The 23,606-nt window shown below is 44.4% G+C and overlaps 1 protein-coding gene across 1 annotated transcript in view; it reads left to right on the forward strand.

Moving 5' to 3' along the window:
- Positions 1 to 6: 6 nt before the first annotated feature.
- Positions 7 to 23,606, forward strand: part of LOC118892570 (obscurin-like) — a gene marked incomplete at its 5' end in the record, with an annotated part of 122,302 nt that continues 98,702 nt past the window's right edge. The window contains 6 exons of the mRNA XM_036847318.1: positions 7 to 169; positions 3,807 to 4,082; positions 7,721 to 7,996; positions 11,588 to 11,863; positions 19,067 to 19,342; positions 22,897 to 23,172. Of these exons, the coding sequence (XP_036703213.1) occupies positions 7 to 169; positions 3,807 to 4,082; positions 7,721 to 7,996; positions 11,588 to 11,863; positions 19,067 to 19,342; positions 22,897 to 23,172 (1,543 nt within the window). The remainder of the gene's footprint in view (positions 170 to 3,806; positions 4,083 to 7,720; positions 7,997 to 11,587; positions 11,864 to 19,066; positions 19,343 to 22,896; positions 23,173 to 23,606) is intronic.

The following is a 23,606-nucleotide window of genomic DNA, read 5'->3' on the forward strand; positions in this document are numbered from 1 at the left end:
GTGACGTGGTACAAGGAGGGAAAGAAGCTGAGTTCGAGCTCGAAAGTGCGTGTGGAGGCCACGGGCCGAGGGCGGCGGCTGGTGGTACAGCAGGCGGGCAAGGCAGATGCCGGGGAGTACAGCTGCGAGGCCGGGGGCCAGAGCGTCTCCTTCCACCTGGATGTCACAGGTCAGTCCTGGAGGAGGATACTAAGCTAGCCTATTTGGAGGTGACGAGGGGACTGTCTTGCGGCCTCCACAGACTGGTGTTCACTCTCCTGTAGCCTCCCAGTCTTCCACGTCCCACGTTTATAGCCATTTTTGCCTGGGAGAGGTTGGATGGAGAGGGTGGGCGTGGAAGGAAGAGGGGCCATTTGTGTCCAGCTGTTTCCATGTGGTAAGGCTCAGGCACAGTGTCTTAGCACCTGCCCAGAGCCTTCCTGTTGTTCCTGGTATCGGGACCCTGGCTCTCCCTGATGCGTGGCGTCTGACGTAGGCCTGGGGATATGTGACTTTCCTCCCATGGTACGTCTTTCCTGACATCTACCACATGGCTCCTGCCGGGTCTCAGTTTGCCAGATGGGGTTTCAATGTCATTGATGGCGGATTAGTTGAGATATTGGCCACACAGTCCTGCTTGGAATTTTCCTAGGAGTGAACTTTGGATGATCAGATTGGAGGTGTCTGGGATGCCGTTCCTTCAATTTCCTGGATAAGGAAGGTCCGGTTGCCTGTAGGTAGCAGAAGATAGGCCCAAGTTTTGTTGTCACGATCTTGCAAAGGGAGAAGGAAAGGAGGATTGGAACAGAGTCAGCTGTGCTATTTAGGGTGATCTTCTTAAAGGCAATAGGATTTTGCCTTGGTCTTCAAACAGTTTGGATGCTGCAGGTCACTATTCCCTGTGGCATCAAATTGATGAATTTAGGAACAGAAAGGAAAAAGTCACTTCTGCCCCGTCAGTCTGCTTTGCTAATGAGCAGTTAGTGTAGTAGCAGCAGACTCTTACTGGCAAAGCAGTCTTTATTTCGTTGCATTTTCCTAAAGGTTAGTGAGTGTCTCTGCCTCGTGGCTGGAACATAAGGCAGTCTAAGAAAGCAGGTTACTCGTCTTCTGTGGAGAGAGCCTTAATGCTGAGTAGGGGTGGGGTCCCATTCCACATTGACTCCGAGGTGCCAATCCATGACTGTTTGAGACCGTGCGAGCATAGGATGATTCATGGGTGTGTATAGATATCCCAGATCCCACCAGGCATTTCTGTAAAATGTGGCTTTCGGAGAATATTGGAGAGTGTTCTAAGAATAAAGCTTTGAAAAGTTGTGAAGTTTGACTAAATCCTGGGCAACTGTATGAAAACTGACAGAAGAAGATATAGAAAACTCAAAGAGTTGTATGACTTGTCAATCAGTAGGACCAGTAATGAAAAATCTTCCCAGGAACTACCTTGTAGTTCTCTGGTAGAGTCTACAAAATATCCTGGAAAACTGTTATTCCATGCTTGTGGAGATGGTCTTAGAGATAGAAAAAGGTGGTACACTCCATAAGTCATTTAAGTTCATAACATAATATCGATGCATATCAGAATCGCAGAAGAAAGGCAGGAAGGATGAATGAAATTCCAGACGTATGTATTGCGAATGTCACAGCCAAAATCATAAATGAAATGTCAGCCACAGGAATTCAGCCGTGCCTCCATGGGGTGGAGACCAGTGATGAGAGTCATAGTCCAGGCTTGCACGTTGTGTTCAAGGTTGGCAAAGTCAATAGATATAAAGCTTGGCATTAAGAGATTGAACGCAGAAGGATGTGGCCCTCTGAACGAGTAGAGAATCAAATGGTAGATGCAACTTGATCGTCCGAAATCCAGGCAAAAAGTGTGATAAAACTGAGCACCAGTTCCTGCCACATAATTCTTATCCTAGTGTACAAAAGTGTTCTTTTTGTAACGTTATAATAAAATTCCTCCAACAACAACAACAGCAACAACAATAGCAGCATCCCACTGAACGTGTCCCTGGAAATCTTTGATGTGAGGGAGAATACTGTCCAGTGGGCCACTGTCACCACTGAGTGGAGTGAGGAGGAGCATAAAATCCCTGGCAAAGGGTTTAGAAAAGCTCAAGGTAGAATTTGCTGATGATGTGATTATCAACTCAGACAATCCGATGGATGAATTATTAGGCTGTGTACAATTGTTGAGTTAGACTAGGGTGGAAAAGAATCAACATGCAGAAGACATTTCCACAGCTAAGTCCTGGCGAAAAACGCTTGGAAATTGAACCTTTTGTGGAAGAGTTAAAATGGCACAATTGTATCATGTTTCTAATTCCAGGTCTGAGAAAAGTTGCTATGAGACTATGTGGGGAAATTATTACACATTCTTGAGAGAGAGTCAGAGGTTTCAATCGATGGACAGTAATCTGAGGAGAAAAATCAAAGATGTTGATTAACAATGAAAATCGAACGAAATTTGTGTTTTGGGTGGTCGGATGGTAGAATAGCAGGCAGATTCCAAAGGCAAGGTACAGCCAATATGCTATTTGCTTGAAGAAGCACGGTGGGAGCACTTCCTGTGAGCCGTTGTCAAGAATCATCGTGAGGCTATATAGTTTTCAAGATAAGGGGATCCCAGTGCGTCTATACTTACCGCATCAGAGGAACGTAGTAGTGAGGTCAGAAAGAGCTCCTTGCAGCAATGGTTTCCTGCACCACCACGGACAAATCCCCCCTCCTGCCCGCCTCCCAGCCCCCTCCCCTCCGCCACAATTTCATCTGTTACTGTGCTGTCTCTTCGAGAAGTCGAGGAGGGATGTTGTCTTCATAAATAGTGCTTGGACCACTTACCCATAGGGAAAAATTAAAGTGTACTGACAATTCACACCACACACAAAAGTACACTCGTGGTGGGTTAGAAACCGCAGTGTTAAAAGGTACAAACCAGAAAAGATTCCGGCGATACCGTGGTTTCTTGAAAGACTGAAGGTAAAGGAAGACTTCTTAAATGGAACACAAGTGCTCCAAACTGAAAGGGCTGAAATGGACATTGGTGACACTCTTGAAGGTAAAAACTTTGATTCATCGGAGGACTCGATCACACAGTGAAAGTGCGAGTCCCTCAGTTGGGAACAACCTTGAAAGCTAGCAATCTGTCCTTCTGTAGTCTTTCAATGCATAAAGAGTGCCTAGAGATGAATGGAGAGAAGAGAGAGCCTACTATTGGTGAGTGGGCAAAAATTGGCATAGTGTCAACCAGGAAGAACAAAAGAGCAATGGGGACCCCAGTCGTAAGGGAAAAGGTGCTCAGCTTCTTTATTCCTCAGACAATGGAAAAGAAAGCCACGGGGAGGTGCCAGCACTCCCTCCAGCTTGTCACAAGTTGACCATACTAAGTGTAGGCCAGGGCACCGAGCCTCAGTGATTTGCCTGGACTGCAGGTGCAAAGTTCCCTGCTTAGGTGTATGGAGAAGACTGTGGCCCCATCTGGGAAGGTTTGGGAACACTAGGGTGTGACCCAGCAGGTGCCATGAGCAGGGGAGAAGTCTCTTCCAAAAGCGCACCCTCCCCCAGCCCCCCCACCCCCTGGACCAGCTCACACGGACCCGGGTGAGAATGCATCACTTGTGTTACTTGTCGCTGAGAAAGGCAGGGGGACGTCTGCAGGGCACACGCCTGGTGCAGAGCCTGGAGTAATTTCCAGCTTGGCCCCCGCCTCACCTCCACACCCTTCGCACCCGCCTGGCCCTCGGCTCCCCACTCAGGTCTCCTTTGCCCGGGGCTGCCTTCCTGACTAAGGTGGTGTCCTTGACCCGTGTATCCCTCCCTGTCCCCAGAGCCCAAGGTGGTGTTTGCCAAGGAGCAGCCGGCACGCAGTGAAGTGCAGGCCGTGGCGGGGGCCAGTGCCACGCTGAGCTGCGAGGTGGCCCAGGCCCAGACGGAGGTGACGTGGTACAAGGACGGAAAGAAGCTGAGTTCGAGCTCGAAAGTGCGTGTGGAGGCCACGGGCCGAGGGCGGCGGCTGGTGGTACAGCAGGCGGGCAAGGCAGATGCCGGGGAGTACAGCTGCGAGGCCGGGGGCCAGAGCGTCTCCTTCCACCTGGATGTCACAGGTCAGTCCTGGAGGAGGATACTAAGCTAGCCTATTTGGAGGTGACGAGGGGACTGTCTTGCGGCCTCCACAGACTGGTGTTCACTCTCCTGTAGCCTCCCAGTCTTCCACGTCCCACGTTTATAGCCATTTTTGCCTGGGGGAGGTTGGATGGAGAGGGTGGGCGTGGAAGGAAGAGGGGCCATTTGTGTCCAGCTGTTTCCATGTGGTAAGGCTCAGGCACAGTGTCTTAGCACCTGCCCAGAGCCTTCCTGTTGTTCCTGGTATCGGGACCCTGGCTCTCCCTGATGCGTGGCGTCTGACGTAGGCCTGGGGATATGTGACTTTCCTCCCATGGTACGTCTTTCCTGACATCTACCACATGGCTCCTGCCGGGTCTCAGTTTGCCAGATGGGGTTTCAATGTCATTGATGGCGGATTAGTTGAGATATTGGCCACACAGTCCGGCTTGGAATTTTCCTAGGAGTGAACTTTGGATGATCAGGTTGGAGGTGTCTGGGATGCCGTTCCTTCAATTTCCTGGATAAGGAAGGTCCGGTTGCCTGTGGGTAGCAGAAGATAGGCCCAAGTTTTGTTGTCACGATCTTGCAAAGGGAGAAGGAAAGGAGGATTGGAACAGAGTCTCCTGTGCTATTTAGGGTGATCTTCTTAAAGGCAATAGGATTTTGCCTTGGTCTTCAAACAGTTTGGATGCTGCAGGTCACTATTCCCTGTGGCATCAAATTGATGAATTTAGGAACAGAAAGGAAAAAGTCACTTCTGTCCCGTCAGTCTGCTTTGCTAATGAGCAGTTAGTGTAGTAGCAGCAGACTCTTACTGGCAAAGCAGTCTTTATTTCGTTGCATTTTCCTAAAGGTTAGTGAGTGTCTCTGCCTCGTGGCTGGAACATAAGGCAGTCTAAGAAATCAGGTTACTCGTCTTCTGTGGAGAGAGCCCTAATGCTGAATAGGGGTGGGCTCCCATTCCACATTGACTCCGAGGTGCCAATCCATGACTGTTTGAGACCGTGCGAGCATAGGATGATTCATGAGTGTGTATAGATATCCCAGATCCCACCAGGCATTTCTGTAAAATGTGGCTTTCGGAGAATATTGGAGAGTGTTCTAAGATAAAAGCTTTGAAAAGTTGTGAAGTTTGACTAAATCCTGGGCAACTGTATGAAACCTGACAGAAGAAGATATAGAAAACTCAAAGAGTTGTATGACTTGTCAATCAGTAGGACCAGTAATGAAAAATCTTCCCAGGAACTACCTTGTAGTTCTCTGGTAGAGTCTACAAAATATCCTGGAAAACTGTTATTCCATGCTTGTGGAGATTGTCTTAGAGATAGAAAAAGGTGGTACACTCCATAAGTCTCTTTAATTTCATAACATAATATCGATGCATATCAGAATCGCAGAAGAAAGGCAGGAAGGATGAATGAAATTCCAGACGTATGTATTGCGAATGTCACAGCCAAAATCATAAAAGAAATGTCAGCAACAGGAATTCAGCCGTGCCTCTACGGGGTGGAGACCAGTGATGAGAGTCGTAGTCCAGGATTGCACGTTGTGTTCAAGGTTGGCAAAGTCAATAGATATAAAGCTTGGCATTAAGAGATTGAACGCAAAAGGATGTGGCCCTCTGAACGAGTAGAGAATCAAATGGTAGATGCAACTTGATCGTCTGAATTCCAGGCAAAAAGTGTGATAAAACTGAGCACCAGTTCCTGCCACATAATTCTTATCCTAGTGTACAAAAGTGTTCTTTTTGTAACGTTATAATAAAATTCCTCCAAAAACAACAACAGCAACAACAATAGCAGCATCCCACTGAACGTGTCCCTGGAAATCTTTGATGTGAGGGAGAATGATGTACAGTGGGCCACTGTCACCACTGAGTGGAGTGAGGAGGAGCATAAAATCCCTGGCAAAGGGTTTAGAAAAACTCAAGGTAGAATTTGCTGGTGATGTGATTATCAACTCAGACAATCCGATGGATGAATTATTAGGCTGTGTACGATTGTTGAGTAAGACTAGGGTGTAAGAGAATCAACATGCAGAAGACATTTCCACAGCTAAGTCCTGGTGAGAAACGCTTGGAAAGTGAAACCTTTGTGAAAGAGGTAAAATGGCACAATTGTATCATGTTTCTAATTCCAGGTCTGAGAAAAGTTGCTATGAGACTATGTGGGGAAATTATTACACATTCTTGAGAGAGAGTCAGAGGTTTCAATCGATGGACAGTAATCTGAGGAGAAAAATCAAAGATGTTGATTAACAATGAAAATCGAACGAAATTTGTGTTTTGGGTGGTCGGATGGTAGAATAGCAGGCAGATTCCAAAGGCAAGGTACAGCCAATATGCTATTTGCTTGAAGAAGCACGGTGGGAGCACTTCCTGTGAGCCGTTGTCAAGAATCATCGTGAGGCTATATAGTTTTCAAGATAAGGGGATCCCAGTGCGTCTATACTTACCGCATCAGAGGAACGTAGTAGTGAGGTCAGAAAGAGCTCCTTGCAGCAATGGTTTCCTGCACCAACACGGACAAATCCCCCCTCCTGCCCGCCTCCCAGCCCCCTCCCCTCCGCCACAATTTCATCTGTTACTGTGCTGTCTCTTCGAGAAGTCGAGGAGGGATGTTGTCTTCATAAATAGTGCTTGGACCACTTACCCATAGGGAAAAATTAAAGTGTACTGACAATTCACACCACACACAAAAGTACACTCGTGGTGGGTTAGAAACCGCAGTGTTAAAAGGTACAAACCAGAAAAGATTCCGGCGATACCGTGGTTTCTTGAAAGACTGAAGGTAAAGGAAGACTTCTTAAATGGAACACAAGTGCTCCAAACTGAAAGGGCTGAAATGGACATTGGTGACACTCTTGAAGGTAAAAACTTTGATTCATCGGAGGACTCGATCACAAAGTGAAAGTGCGAGTCCCTCAGTTGGGAATAACCTTGAAAGCTAGCAATCTGTCCTTCTGTAGTCTTTCAATGCATAAAGAGTGCCTAGAGATGAATGGAGAGAAGAGAGAGCCTACTATTGGTGAGTGGGCAAAAATTGGCATAGTGTCAACCAGGAAGAACAAAAGAGCAATGGGGACCCCAGTCGTAAGGGAAAAGGTGCTCAGCTTCTTTATTCCTCAGACAATGGAAAAGAAAGCCACGGGGAGGTGCCAGCACTCCCTCCAGCTTGTCACAAGTTGACCATACTAAGTGTAGGCCAGGGCACTGAGCCTCAGTGATTTGCCTGGACTGCAGGTGCAAAGTTCCCTGCTTAGGTGTATGGAGAAGACTGTGGCCCCATCTGGGAAGGTTTGGGAACACTAGGGTGTGACCCTGCAGATGCCATGAGCAGGGGAGAAGTCTCTTCCAAAAGCGCACCCTCCCCCAGCCCCCCCACCCCCTGGACCAGCTCACACGGACCCGGGTGAGAATGCATCACCTGTGTTACTTGTCGCTGAGAAAGGCAGGGGGACGTCTGCAGGGCACACGCCTGGTGCAGAGCCTGGAGAAATTTCCAGCTTGGCCCCCGCCTCACCTCCGCACCCTTCGCACCCGCCTGGCCCTCGGCTCCCCACTCAGGTCTCCTTTGCCCGGGGCTGCCTTCCTGACTGAGATGGTGTCCTTGACCCGTGTATCCCTCCCTGTCCCCAGAGCCCAAGGTGGTGTTTGCCAAGGAGCAGCCGGCACGCAGTGAAGTGCAGGCCGTGGCGGGGGCCAGTGCCACGCTGAGCTGCGAGGTGGCCCAGGCCCAGACGGAGGTGACGTGGTACAAGGACGGAAAGAAGCTGAGTTCGAGCTCGAAAGTGCGTGTGGAGGCCACGGGCCGAGGGCGGCGGCTGGTGGTGCAGCAGGCGGGCAAGGCAGATGCCGGGGAGTACAGCTGCGAGGCCGGGGGCCAGAGCGTCTCCTTCCACCTGGATGTCACAGGTCAGTCCTGGAGGAGGATACTAAGCTAGCCTATTTGGAGGTGACGAGGGGACTGTCTTGCGGCCTCCACAGACTGGTGTTCACTCTCCTGTAGCCTCCCAGTCTTCCACGTCCCACGTTTATAGCCATTTTTGCCTGGGGGAGGTTGGATGCAGAGGGTGGGCGTGGAAGGAAGAGGGGCCATTTGTGTCCAGCTGTTTCCATGTGGTAAGGCTCAGGCACAGTGTCTTAGCACCTGCCCAGAGCCTTCCTGTTGTTCCTGGTATCGGGACCCTGGCTCTCCCTGATGCGTGGCGTCTGACGTAGGCCTGGGGATATGTGACTTTCCTCCCATGGTACGTCTTTCCTGACATCTACCACATGGCTCCTGCCGGGTCTCAGTTTGCCAGATGGGGTTTCAATGTCATTGATGGCGCATTGGTTGAGATATTGGCCACACAGTCCTGCTTGGAATTTTCCTAGGAGTGAACTTTGGATGATCAGGTTGGAGGTGTCTGGGATGCCGTTCCTTCAATTTCCTGGATAAGGAAGGTCCGGTTGCCTGTAGGTAGCAGAAGATAGGCCCAAGTTTTGTTGTCACGATCTTGCAAAGGGAGAAGGAAAGGAGGATTGGAACAGAGTCAGCTGTGCTATTTAGGGTGATCTTCTTAAAGGCAATAGGATTTTGCCTTGGTCTTCAAACAGTTTGGATGCTGCAGGTCACTATTCCCTGTGGCATCAAATTGATGAATTTAGGAACAGAAAGGAAAAAGTCACTTCTGCCCCGTCAGTCTGCTTTGCTAATGAGCAGTTAGTGTAGTAGCAGCAGACTCTTACTGGCAAAGCAGTCTTTATTTCGTTGCATTTTCCTAAAGGTTAGTGAGTGTCTCTGCCTCGTGGCTGGAACATAAGGCAGTCTAAGAAATCAGGTTACTCGTCTTCTGTGGAGAGAGCCCTAATGCTGAATAGGGGTGGGCTCCCATTCCACATTGACTCCGAGGTGCCAATCCATGACTGTTTGAGACCGTGCGAGCATAGGATGATTCATGGGTGTGTATAGATATCCCAGATCCCACCAGGCATTTCTGTAAAATGTGGCTTTCGGAGAATATTGGAGAGTGTTCTAAGATAAAAGCTTTGAAAAGTTGTGAAGTTTGACTAAATCCTGGGCAACTGTATGAAAACTGACAGAAGAAGATATAGAAAACTCAAAGAGTTGTATGACTTGTCAATCAGTAGGACCAGTAATGAAAAATCTTCCCAGGAACTACCTTGTAGTTCTCTGGTACAGTCTACAAAATATCCTGGAAAACTGTTATTCCATGCTTGTGGAGATGGTCTTAGAGATAGAGAAAGGTGGTACACTCCATAATTCTCTTTAAGTTCATAACATAATATCGATGCATATCAGAATCGCAGAAGAAAGGCAGGAAGAATGAATGAAATTCCAGACGTATGTATTGCGAATGTCACAGCCAAAATCATAAAAGAAATGTCAGCAACAGGAATTCAGCCGTGCCTCTACGGGGTGGAGACCAGTGATGAGAGTCGTAGTCCAGGATTGCACTTTGTGTTCAAGGTTGGCAAAGTCAATAGATATAAAGCTTGGCATTAAGAGATTGAATGCAGAAGGATGTGGCCTTCTGAACGCATAGAGAATCAAATGGTAGATGCAACTTTATCGTCCGAAATCCAGGCAAAAAGTGTCATAAAACTGAGCACCAGTTCCTGCCACATAATTCTTATCCTAGTGTACAAAAGTGTTCTTTTTGTAACGTTATAATAAAATTCCTCCAACACCAACAGCAACAACAAGAGCAGCATCCCACTGAACGTGTCCCTGGAAATCTTTGATGTGAGGGAGAATGCTGTACAGTGGGCCACTGTCACCACTGAGTGGAGTGAGGCGAAGCAAAAATCCCTGGCAAAGGGTTTAGAAAAACTCAAGGTAGAATTTGCTGATGATGTGATTATCAACTCAGACAATCCGATGGATGAATTATTAGGCTGTGTACGATTGTTGAGTAAGACTAGGGTGTAAGAGAATCAACATGCAGAAGACATTTCCACAGCTAAGTCCTGGCGAGAAACGCTTGGAAAGTGAAACTTTTGTGAAAGAGTTAAAATGGCACAATTGTATCATGTTTCTAATTCCAGGTCTGATCAAAGTTGCTATGAGACTATGTGGGGAAATTATTACACATTCTTGAGAGAGAGTCAGAGGTTTCAATCGATGGACAGTAATCTGAGGAGAAAAATCAAAGATGTTGATTAACAATGAAAATCGAACAAAATTTGTGTTTTGGGTGGTCGGATGGTAGAATAGCAGGCAGATTCCAAAGGCAAGGTACAGCCAATATGCTATTTGCTTGAAGAAGCACGGTGGGAGCACTTCCTGTGAGCCGTTGTCAAGAATTATCGAGAGGCTGTATAGTTTTCAAGATAAGGGGATCCCAGTGCGGCTGTATTTACCACATTAGAGGAACGTAGTAGTGAGGTCAGAAAGAGCTCCTTGCAGCAATGGTTTCCTGCACCACCACGGACAAATCCCCCCTCCTGCCCGCCTCCCAGCCCCCTCCCCTCCGCCACAATTTCATCTGTTACTGTGTTGTCTCTTCGAGAAGTCAAGGAGGGATATTATCTTCATAAATAGTGCTTGGACCACTTACCCATAGGGAAAAATTAAAGTGTACTGACAATTCACACCACACACAAAAGTATACTCGTGGTGGGTTAGAAACCTCAGTGTTAAAAGGTACAAAGCAAAAAAGAGTCCGGCGATACCGTGGTTTCTTGAAAGACCGAAGGTAAAGGAAGTTTTCTTAAATGGAACACAAATGCTCCAAACTGAAAGGGCTGAAATGGACATTGGTGACACTATTGAAGGTAAAAACTTTGATTCATCGGAGGACTCGATCACACAGTGAAAGTGCGAGTCCCTCAGTTGGGAATAACCTTGAAAGCTAGCAATCTGTCCTTCTGTAGTATTTCAATGCATAAAGATTGCCTAGAGCTGAATGGAGAGAAGAGAGAGCCTACTTCTGGTGAGTGGGCAAAAATGTGCATAGTGTCACCAGGAAGAACAAAAGAGCAATGGGGACCCCAGTCGTAAGGGAAAAGATGCTCAGCTTCTTTATTCCTCAGACAATGGGAAAGAAAGCCATGGGGAAGTGCCAGCCCACCCCCCTGATTTGCACAAGTTGACCATACTAGGTGTAGGCCAGGGCAAGTATCCGCAGTGATTTCCATGGACTGCAGGTGCAACGTTCCCTGCTTAGGCACATGGAGAAGACTGTGGCCCCATCTGGGAAGGTTTGGGGACCCTTGCGTGTGACCCCGCAGATGCCATGAGCAGGGGAGAAGTCTCTTCCAAAAGCGGACCCGGGGGAGAATGCATCACTTGTGTTACATGTCACAGAGAAAAGCAGGGGGACTTCCGCAGGCCACATGGCTGGTTTAGAGCCTGGAGAAGTTTCCAGCTTGGCCCCCGCCTCACCTCCGCACCCCTCACACCCGCCTGGCCCTCGGCTCCCCACTCAGGTCTCCTTTGCCCGGGGCTGCCTTCCTGACTGAGATGGTGTCCTTGACCCGTGTATCCCTCCCTGTCCCCAGAGCCCAAGGTGGTGTTTGCCAAGGAGCAGCCGGCACTCAGTGAAGTGCAGGCCGTGGCGGGGGCCAGTGCCACGCTGAGCTGCGAGGTGGCCCAGGCCCAGACGGAGGTGACGTGGTACAAGGACGGAAAGAAGCTGAGTTCGAGCTCGAAAGTGCGTGTGGAGGCCACGGGCCGAGGGCGGCGGCTGGTGGTGCAGCAGGCGGGCAAGGCAGATGCCGGGGAGTACAGCTGCGAGGCCGGGGGCCAGAGCGTCTCCTTCCACCTGGATGTCACAGGTCAGTCCTGGAGGAGGATACTAAGCTAGCCTATTTGGAGGTGACGAGGGGACTGTCTTGCGGCCTCCACAGACTGGTGTTCACTCTCCTGTAGCCTCCCAGTCTTCCATGTCCCACGTTTATAGCCATTTTTGCCTGGGGGAGGTTGGATGGAGAGGGTGGGCGTGGAAGGAAGAGGGGCCATTTGTGTCCACCTGTTTCCATGTGGTACGGCCTCGTCACCATGTCTTAGTACCTGCCCAGAGCCTTCCTGTTTTTCCTGGTGTTGGGACCTTGGCATCCCTGGTGCGTGGCGTCTCAGGTCGACCTGGGGATATATGACTTTCCTCCCATCGTATATCTTTCCTGACACCTACCACATGCCCTCATCTGTCAGCTCATGCCGGGTCTCGGTTTGTCAGATGAGGTTTCAACTTCCTTGTTCCCGGATTCGTGGAGACAGTGGTCACACCGTCCCGCTTGGAATTATCTTAAGAGTGAACCTTTGACGATCAGATTTTAGGTTCCTGGGATGCCCTTCCTTCCTTTTCCTGGATAGGGAAGCTCCGGTTGCCTTTAGGTAGCAAAAGATAAGCCCAAGTTTTGTTATCACTACCTTGCAAAGGGAGAAAGAAAGGAGGAATGGTATAGAGTCACCTGTGCTATCTAGGGTGATCTTCTTAAATGCAATAGGATTTTGTCTTTGTCTTCAAACTGTTTTGATGCTGCGGGTCGGTATTCTCCGTGGCCGTATTTTGATGAATTTAGGAATGGAAAGGAAAAAGTTGCTTCTGCCCCGTGAGTCTGCTTTGCTAATGAGGAGTTAGTGTACTAGCAGCAGCCTCTGCCGGGCAAAACAGTCTTTATTTTGTTGTATTTTCCTAAAGGTTAGTGAGTATCTTTGCCTCGTGGCTGGAAGAATGAGCAGTCTAAGAAATCAGGTTTCTCATCTTGTGTGAAGAGAGCCTTAATGCTGAGTTGGGATGGGCTGCTATCCCACATTGAGTACTAGGTGCCAACCCATTACTGTTTGAGACCGTGCGAGCATAGGATGATTTATGGGTGTGTATAGATACCGTAGATCCCACTGGGCATTTCTGCAAAATGTGGCATTTGGAGAATATTAGAGAGTGTTCTAAAATAAAAGCTCTGAAAAGTTGTGAAGTTTGACTAAATGCTGGCCAGCTGTATGGAAACTGACAGAAGAAGATATAGAAAACTCAAAGAGTTGTATGACTTGTCAATCAGTAGGAAAAATAGTGAAAAATTTTCTCAAGAACTATCTCATAGTTCTCTGGTACACTCTACAAAATGTACTGAAAAACTATTATTCCATGCTTGTGGAGATGGTCTTAGAGACAGAAGGAGGAGGTGCACTCCATAACTTTTTTTATGCACAGAATATAACATAGATACCAGAACCACACAAGAAAGGCAGGAAGAATGAGTGAAATTCCAGATGTATCTATTGTGATTATCAAAGCCCAAATCATAAATTAAATGTTAGTAAAAGGAATTCAGTCATGTATGTAGGGGGTAGAGATCAGTTATGAAAGTCATATTGCAGGATTGCACCTTGGGTTGAATGTTGGCAACGTTAATAGATACAAGGCTTGACATTAACAGACTGAATGCAAAAAATGTGATCATCTCAATGAGCACAGAATCAAATGGTTGATTAAATTTAAACGTCCTATATCGAGGCAAAAATTTGGTAAAATGGACCATCAGTTCCTTCCATAATATTTTAGCAAACTGTATAAAAGTGTTCTTTTTTTAATATTATAAAATACATATACAATAGCAGCAACAGCAACATCCCTGTTAATGGGTATCTGGAAACCCTGATGTGAGTGACAGTACACGTAGGCCACTCTAACCACTGAGTCAAGTATGAAGGATCATAAAATCACTGGCAAAAGTTTTCATGAATCTAAAGTTGGAATATGCTGATGATGTGATTATCAATTCAGAGAACCCCAGAAATAATTTTTAGACTGTGTATGATTCTTGAGTAGGATTAGTGTTTAAAGAAATCAATATGCAGAAAACATTTCTACATCTAAGTTCATGGAAACATGGATTGTTGGGTGTATCCTGGAGGGAGAGAGGCAGTTCTTTTATATCATGGGTTGTTTTCCATGTAATAATCCTTAGTCACATTTTCCTAGCTTGTTCAGACTCCATTGGTGGTCTTTGGTGTCTGTTACTCTGGGTCTACCTGTTGCATAGGGCTGAGGTAGATGAGGTATCTGTCCCCTGGGGTTTTTGTGGCAGGTCATCTATATCTTTAGCAAGAGCACTTGAGGGTTCCTGTTAGTAAGAGACGTTTCAATTCATTGAAGCAGAATAAGGTAAAATGTTGGCCACACAATAATACTTGGAATTATTTCATGGCTGAATTTTGTGTTATAAAGTTTTAGGTGTCCTGGGACAGCAATTTTCACATTGATAAGTAAGCTCTCTGAACACAGATGTAGCAAAATATAGATCCATATTTTGTTGCAAGGTGTGTACAAAATTCACAAAGAACAGAGGATTACAAATTGATCAATTCCTAGAAAACTATGACAAAACTCACACAATGGAAAATAGACAAGTTGTACAGCCGATAATCTTTTTTTTTTTTAACATCTTTACTGGAGTATAATTGCTTTACAATGGTGTGTTAGTTTCTGATTCATAACAAAGTGAATCCACTATACATATACATATATCCCCATATCTCCTCCCTCTTGAGTCTCCCTCCCACCCTCCCTATTCCACCCCTCTAGGTGGTCACAAAGCACCGAGCTGATCTCCCTGTGCTATGCGGCTGCTTCCCACTATTTTACATCTGGTAATGTATATATGACCATGCCACTCTCTCACTTCGTCCCAGCTTACCCTTCCCCCTCCCCATGTCCTCAAGTCCATTCTCTATGTCTGCGTCTTTATTCCTGTCCTGCCCCTAGGTTCTTCAGAACCATTTTTTTCTTTTTTTAGATTCCATATATATGTGTTAGCATATGGTATTTGTTTTTCTCTTTCTGACTACTTCACTCTGTATGACAGACTCCAGGTCCATCCACCTCACTACAAATAACTCAATTTCGTCTCTTTTTATGGCTGAGGAATATTCCATTGTATATATGTGCCACATCTTCTTTATCCATTCATCTGTCAATGGACACTTAGGTTGTTTCCATGTCCTGGCTATTGTAAATAGAGCTGCAATGAACATTGTAGTACATGACTCTTTTTGAATTATGGTTTTCTCAGAGTTTATACCCAGTAGTGGGATTGCTGGGTCATATGGTAGTTCTATTTTTAGTTTTTTAAGGGACCTCCATACTGTTCTCCATAGTGGCTGTATCAATTGACATTCCCACCAACAGTGCAAGAGGGTTCTCTTTTCTCCACACCCTCTCCAGCATTCATTGTTTGTAGATTTTTTGATGATGGCCATTCTGACTGGTTTGAGGTGATACCTCATTGTAGTTTTGATTTGCATTTCTCTAATGATTAGTGATGTTGAGCATCCTTTCATGTGTTTGTTGGCAATCTGTATATCTTCTTTGGAGAAATGTCCATTTAGGTCTTCTGCCCATGTTTGGATTGGGTTGTTTGTTTTTTTGACATTGAGCTGCATGAGCTGCTTGTAAATTTTGGATATTAATCCTTTGTCAGTTGCTTCATTTGCAAATATTTTCTCCGAATCTGAGGGTTGTGTTTTCGTCTTGTTTATGGTTTCCTTTGCTCTGCAAAAGCTTCTAAGTTTCATTAGGTCCCATTTGTTTATTTTTGTTTTTATTTCCATTTCTCTAGGAGGTGGGTCGAAAAGGATCTTGTTGTGATTTATGTTATAGAGTGTTCTGCCTCTCTTTTCCTCTAAGAGTTTTATAGTGTCTGGCCTTACATTTAGGTCTTTAATCCATTTTGAGTTTATTTTTGTGTATGGTGTTAGGGAGTGTTCTAATTTCATTCTTTTACATGTAGTTGTCCAGTTTTCCCAACACCACTTATTGAAGAGGCTGTCTTTTCTCCATCATATATTCTTGCCTCCTTTATTAAAGATAAGGTGACCCTATGTGTGTGGGTTTATCTCTGTGCTTTCTATCCTGTTCCATTGATCTATATTTCTGTTTTTGTGTCAGTACCATACTGTCTTGATTACTGTAGCTTTGTTGTATAGTCTGAAATCTGGGAGCCTGATTCCTCCAACTCCGTTTTTCTTTCTCAAGATTGCTTTGGCTATTCGGGGTCCTTTATGTTTCTATACAAATTGTGAAATTTTTTGTTCTACTTCTGTGAAAAATGCCATTGGTAGTTTGATAGGGATTGCATTGAATCTGTAGATTGCTTTGGGTACTATAGTCATTTTCTCAATGTTGAATCTTCCAGTCCAAGAACATGGTCTATCTCTCCATCTGTTTGTATTACCTTTAATTTCTTTCATCAGTGTCTTATAGTTTTCTGCATAGAGGTCTTTTGTCTCCTTAGGTAGGTTTATTCCTAGGTATTTTATTCTTTTTGTTGCAATGGTAAATGCGAGTGTTTCCTTAATTTCTCTTTCAGATTTTTCATCATTAGTGTATAGGAATGCAAGAGATTTCTGTGCATTAATTTTGTATCCTGCTACTTTACCAAAGTCATTGATCAGGTCTAGTAGTTTTCTGGTAGCATCTTTAGGATTCTCTATGTATAGTATCATGTCATCTGCAAACAGTGACAGCTTTACTTCTTCTTTTCTGATTTGGATTCCTTTTATTTCTTTTTCTTCTCTGATTGCTGTGGCTAACACTTCCAAAACTATGTTGAATAATAGTGGTGAGAGTGGGCAACCTTGTCTTGTCTCTGATCTTAGAGGAAATGGTTTCAGTTTTTAACCATTGAGAATGATGTTGGCTGTGGGTTTGTCATATATGGCCTTTATTATGTTGAGGTAAGTTCCCTCTATGCCTACTTTCTGGAGGGTTTTTATTATAAATGGGTGTTGAATTTTGTCAAAAGCTTTATCTGCCAGCCGATAGTGTTTTAAATAAATGGAACCATAATAAATAATCTCACAGCAGAAATCTAAGCCCACTCACTCTACTGTTAAATTGTGCTGAGTATTCTGGAATACAATTATTCCATGTTCATACAGATTCTTCTGTAGTATTGAAATATGGAATACACTCTCTAATTCATTTTATGTGTAGAACGTATCAAAATCTGACAAGGTAAATATGAAGAAGTAACACAGTTTAATCTATTGATGATATCAAGGCTAATATCTTCAACAAAATAGTAGCAAACTGAATTCAACAGGTTATCAAGAGGAAAATACACTCTGAGAACAGTCGTATAGCAGGAGTGCAAGGTTTATCTAACGCAAGGAACAGTAGAAAATGTATAGAAAGATTGACATCAAGAAAATAAAAGAAAAATGATACTACTTCCCCAATAAATGGAGGTTAAAAATACTCAATGAAATATAACATCATATATCCAGGAGAAATACTTGATAAAATTTAGCATCAATTCCTGCCATAAAATTCTTACCAAAGTATAAATAAAAGGTTCTTCTTTCATTTAATAATTGGTAGTATAGAGAAAACTAGCTAACATCACACATAAAGTGAAACCTTGAAAGCATTGCCTTTGAAGTAGGGAACAAGACAAGGAAACCAATTTTCACCACTGTAATGCTACATTTATAGCACAGTAAGGAGGGAAATTGGAACACACAGATGATATGATTATCAGTTTAGAAAATCTAGAAACATTAATTACTACACTTAGTAAGAGAGTTGGGAAACATTACCGCATACAAAAATAATATACAGAAAACAGTTCTATATCTATATACCAGAAACAAGAAACTAGAAAATGAAATTTTCAAAGAGTTACAATAACATTAGATGGGTCATTTTACCAGTTCCAAGTCTAAGAAAGAATCTTGAGACACTTTGTGGGAGAAATGATTAGATATTATAGAGAGGCAGGCAAAAGATACAAATAAATGGATATGAATCTATGAAAGACCTAGAAGTGTTCAATTCCCATTAAACCCCAAATAATAGTTCTTTTGGGTGTGAGAATATTGACAAGTTGATTGCAAAAGCCAGTCAAAGAACAGAATGAGGACATTTGCTCTCACCTAAATCAAGACTTTCATTTTATGTTACAGCAGTTTGGGCAAGTGGGTCTTAGTGCAGAGGTAGATAAATAGCCCAAGGGAATGGAATGGTGAGTTCGCGCTGAGGTGGAGAGAAAGGAGGGTCTTTTCATAAATGGTACTAAGACCATTAACTATATGGAAAAATAAAATAACACTGGAATCTACCTCCTAGCACACAAAGAACCAACTCCAGGCAGGTTAGAGACCTCAGTGTGAAAGGTAAAACAAGCTTTTATCAGATAATAGAGGTTATTTAATGATCTCAAGATAATGAAGGATTTTTAAACAGAACATAAATGCAGAAACCACAAAGGACAAATTGATATCAAATTGATATATTTGCCTGTAACAGACTTAATTAAATAACTTAATTTCACCAGAAACATCATAAAGGAATGAAAAGGTAGAGCACAATAATGGGGAGGATAGATAAACACACATAAGCATCAACACTCTCTAGCATTTATTTATATAAAGAGCTCCTAAATGAATATGGAAAAGACAGACAATGCTAATTTTGAAAATTGTGGAAAACTTGAACAGTGACACCACAGAAGAGTAAACCACAGAATGACCAAAAAATTCATAAAGATTCTTCACTTTGTGAATCATCAGGACCATGCAATAGACAGCCACAGATGGTGTAACTTCACTCCCACCAGGTTGCCAACAGTTGACAATACTGAGAGTAGGCAAGAGGGTGGAGCCTCAGGAACTCTCATTCACTGCAGATGAGAACATGCCCTGCACAATTGTATGGGAAAGACTCTGGCCTCATCTAGGAAGGCTGAGGAATGCATGACTCTACGGTTCCTCTCCTAGAGGATTTGTGCAGGGGAGAAGTCTTTCCCAGCTTCTCACTGGAACAGCCTACATAGATCAGGAGAATGTAGAAATAAATTGTGTCACTTGTTGCTGAGAAGGTGGTGGAGCTTCTCTAGGTCACACAGCTGGTGCAAAGCCTGGAGAAGTTTCCTGTCTTCCTGCCTTCCTGCCTTCCTCTTTAGTCGTTCTTTCCACAGTGCTGCATCTTGACTTAGATGGTATCTTTGACCCTATGCATCCCTCCCTTCCCCCAGAGCCCATGGTGGTGTTTGCCAAGGAGCAGCCAACACGCAGTGAAGTGCAGGCCATGGCGGGAGCCAGTGCCATGCTGAGTTGCGAGGTGGCCCAGGCCCAGATGGAGGTGATGTGGTACAAGGATGGGAAGAAGCTGAGTGCGAGCTCGAAAGTGCGTGTGGAGGCCAAGGGCTGCACCCGGCAGCTGGTGGTGCAGCCGGCAGGGAAGGTGGATGCTGGAGAGTACAGCTGTGAAGCCAGGGGCCAGAGGGTTTCCTTCCACCTGGATGTCACAGGTCAGTTATTTGGTAGGGATGCTAAATTAGCCCTTTTTGGAGATGATGTGACTGGCTTATAGCCATGACAGACCCAGTGGTCTTTCCATCACATTTAATCTCTTTACATCTCCCATCTTCCCACCTCCCACTTTCATGCTTGTGCCTGATCCCAGGGACACTGGATGGGAAGGGTGGGTATGGAAGGAAGAGGGGCCCCTCTTGTGCACCATGAGTGGTGTTTCCATGTTGTAATGTTCCAGGTGATCTTTGGTGTCCAGGACCCTGGCTCCATCTCACCCTTGGGGTCTCAAGTAGACCAGATGTCTCTCACCTCAGGATATGTGAATGTACTTTTGGATGTTCTAGCAGCATCCAGATTCCCTCATCCAGCACCATATGAGGATTCACCCTAATCAGAGACGTTTGTATTTCTTTGAACCTGATAAGGGGAAGTTTCAGGCACATAATCATACTTGGCATTACCTCAAGTCTGAATTTTGGATCAGCAAAGTTTTAGTTGTTTTGGGACACTCTTCCTTCCTTGCACATGGTTGTAGAAGTTATGTATGTACCCAGATGTTGGAAAATATAGGTTCCTGTTCTGTTGCAATGTCTGTGCAAAGTAAACCAAGAGAAGAGGGTTGGTAGATATATACCTTTGATATGCACCTCTGAGATATGGCACATTCATCTGAAAGCAAATTTTGGTTTCCTTCTGTCTTTCAATTAGTATATTCTGTGTCAGTATTTCCTTTGGAGTTTGATGTATAAATTTAGAAATGGAGAGTAGTAAGGAGCTTTTCTTACACCAGCATGCTTTGTTAAAGATGAGGTATGGTAGTAGCAGCCACTGACTGGTAAAGCGGTATTTATTTCATATCATTTCCTAATGACTCTTGTGTGTGTCTATACCTTCTGGGCTGGTTCACAGAGGTGTCTGCGAGTTAACTTTAGTTTCCTTTTGTTAAGAGAGGTTAACCTCAAATAGAGATGGGCTGTGGTCCTGCATTGACTCCTAAGTGCCACCACATAACAGTTTGATATCGTATTAGTATATAATGATTCATAGGTGTATATAGATACCAAGAAGCCCACTATGAATCATTTGACATTATTATAATAAAACACGATATTATTTCACACAGGTAAATTTGAAAAGTTTTGAAATAGTGGCCAATTCTTAGAAAACTATACCAAAACTTACACAAGAAGAAATTAACAACTTGAACAGTCTAATAACCTTTTACCTAAAGGGAAACATAATAAAAGAATCTTCTCATAGAACAAGATTAAGCTCAGTGGCTCTACTGGCAATTTATATAAAATATTCTGGAAAGAAATTATTCCACATTCATCGAGATTCTTTAAGAGAATGGAAAAGGGATATACATATATATATGTATATATGGAGATATATATATATATGGATATATATAGATATGTGTGTATATATATATATGCTCTTTAACTCATTTTATGTAGCTAGCATATAGCATCGATACCAAAATATGACAAAGGAAGTATAAAGAATTGAAATTACAGGCCAATCTTTTATGGATGTCAATATCAAAATCCTATACAAAATATTGGCAAAGTGAGTGGAGCAATACATGAAGAGCACAATACACTCAGATCTTAATCCAGGAATGCAAGGGTGGTTCAACATCAGAACATCAGAAAAATCAATACAATCCATAACATTAAGAAGCTAAAAGAGAAAAAGCATGTTTTTACCTAAAAGAATGCAGAATAAAAGTGCTTGATAAATTTTTTACATCATATTCAGAATAAGAGTTTTATGAAATGTAGTAGCATATATTTGTATTAATAAACTAGTAATAAAAGGATAGTTTCTTAATTTGATACAGGGTGCTAAAGAAAACAACAGCAAACATCACACTTATAGGGAAACCTTGAAAGCTTTTCTTTTTAACTGGAGCATTTCAAGTGGCTCCACTGTCACAACTTGTGTCCAACATTGTACAGCCTATAAGGAGGAATATAAAGCAATAAAATTTAGATAAAGCAAAAGTGGACTTCACAGATGATAAGATTATTAATGCAGAAGGTAGAAAAGGAAGAATTTTTAGAGTTAGTAAGAAAGTTAAGGAAGATTGCCACATACAAAATACACAGAAAACACTTCTATGTTGATGTACTAGCAACAAAGAGTCAGAAAAGGATATTTTAAGACAATTATAATAGCATCAGAAGTATCATGCTTCTAATTCCATGTCTAATAAAATATGTTTAAGGCTTCTGAGGAGGATATTATTAAATACTTTAGGGAGACAGTGCTAAATGAATGGTGGGATATGCATGGAAGGCACAAAGATGTCCATTCCTAATCAAAACCCAAAGAAAAGTTCTTTTGTGGGTGTGTCAAAATTGACTAGTTGATTCCAAGAGTCAAGTGGAACCGAAGCACTCATAAAGTGAGAGCATTTCATCTGCAAGATACCAAACTTATTATAAAGCTACGGTAGTGAAGACAACTGGGTTTCAATGCAGGGATAAATACACAGAACAAAGGAACAGAATAGTGAGCTCTGAAACAGCCCCGCACATAACCAGACTCCCCCATCCCTTTTCTGTTTTTTAACTCTGTAGTGCTAGTGTGTGGTATAGAGAAAGGATGGTCTTTTCATAAACTGTGCTAATACCATGTAACTGTATACATATATCTCTATTTTTATATCTATTCCTCTATAATAAAAATGGACGTCTCCCTCACAGCACACACAAACACCAACTCCGGGTGGGTTAGAGACTCCAATGTGAAAGATAAAGCAAGCTCTTAGCAGCTAATATAGATTATTTAATGAACTGAGGGTAATAAAAGGTTTCTTAAATAGGATATAAATGCATTAATCACAAGGGACAAATTGACATACTTGCCTGTATTAAAACTAAGAACTTTATATCAACAGAAGACACATAAAAGATGAAAAAACAAGTGACAAAGATGGAGAAGTTATTTACACACCCATAATTCTCAAAGTTCTAACATAAATATATAAAGAGCTCCTGAAAATGAATAAGGAAAAGACAGACAATCTACTGCTAACTGGGCAAAAGCCTTGCAATGACACTACAGAAGGGCAAACACCAAAAGCCAAAAAGATCAGAAATGGTGCTCCACTTTGTAAATCATCAGGACCATGCAAAAGAGAGCTCAGGAAGTACAACTACCAGATTGCCAACAGTTGACAACAGCATGGAGCCTCAGGAACTCTCCTGCGCTGTGGGTGGGAACGTTCTCTGCTCAATCATGTGGGAAAGACTCCGCATCCTCTAGGAAGGCTGAGGTGTGCATGCCTCCTGACACCACAGTTCCTCTCCTAGAGGAATATGTGCATGGAAGAAATCTTTCACAAAGTCCCCACTTGGAACAACACGCACAGATCAGTGGTAGAATGTATAGATAAATCGTGGGTACTTGTTGCACAACTAGCACAGAGCCTGGAGAAGTTTCCAGTCCCCCTTCCCATCCGTCCAGGCCTTCTTTCCCTAGTGCTGCCTTCCTGACTGAGATGGTGTTTTTGCCTCTGTGCATCCCTCCCTGTCCCCAGAGCCCAAGGTGGTGTTTGCCAAGGAGCAGCCGGCACGCAGTGAAGTGCAGGCCGTGGCGGGGGCCAGTGCCACGCTGAGCTGCGAGGTGGCCCAGGCCCAGACGGAGGTGACGTGGTACAAGGACGGAAAGAAGCTGAGTTCGAGCTCAAAAGTGCGTGTGGAGGCCAAGGGCTGCACCCGGAGGCTGGTGGTGCAGCAGGCGGGCAAGGCAGACGCCGGGGAGTACAGCTGCGAGGCCGGGGGCCAGAAGGTCTCCTTCCACCTGGATGTCACAGGTGGGTGCCAGGGTTGGGTGTAGAGGCTGAGCACCTGACAAATTGGGGGAAATTAGCACATCTCCAGCAGGGTTGGGGGACATGTGTGTGTTGGGCCTGTGCTGGGTTCTCCTCCGATGCAGTCAGCCCCAGGGCTCTGTCCACTGGGAAGGTCCTTGAGTTGCGGGCTGCTTGCCACAGCCCCTAGTCCAGGACACTTTTGGCATCTGCTTCCCCAGGTTCCTGCATCTCTCCATCACATCCCCACCTCTCCCAGCATGAAACCTGCCACAGGCTTTCTCAGTCATCTGCAGGCTGCTAAGGCCTGTAGTCTGCTGAAATGGCCATTCTTTGTCTGTCGTTGGCAAGGGGCACTATTCCCATATTAATTCTTCCTGGGCAGCTGTGGAGCCCAGTCCTGCTCTGAGGAGCTTCTGGCCTTGGATGCCCCTGCC

Source organism: Balaenoptera musculus, chromosome 3 (assembly GCF_009873245.2).
Source record: "Balaenoptera musculus isolate JJ_BM4_2016_0621 chromosome 3, mBalMus1.pri.v3, whole genome shotgun sequence".
NCBI classification, from domain to species: domain Eukaryota; kingdom Metazoa; phylum Chordata; class Mammalia; order Artiodactyla; family Balaenopteridae; genus Balaenoptera; species Balaenoptera musculus.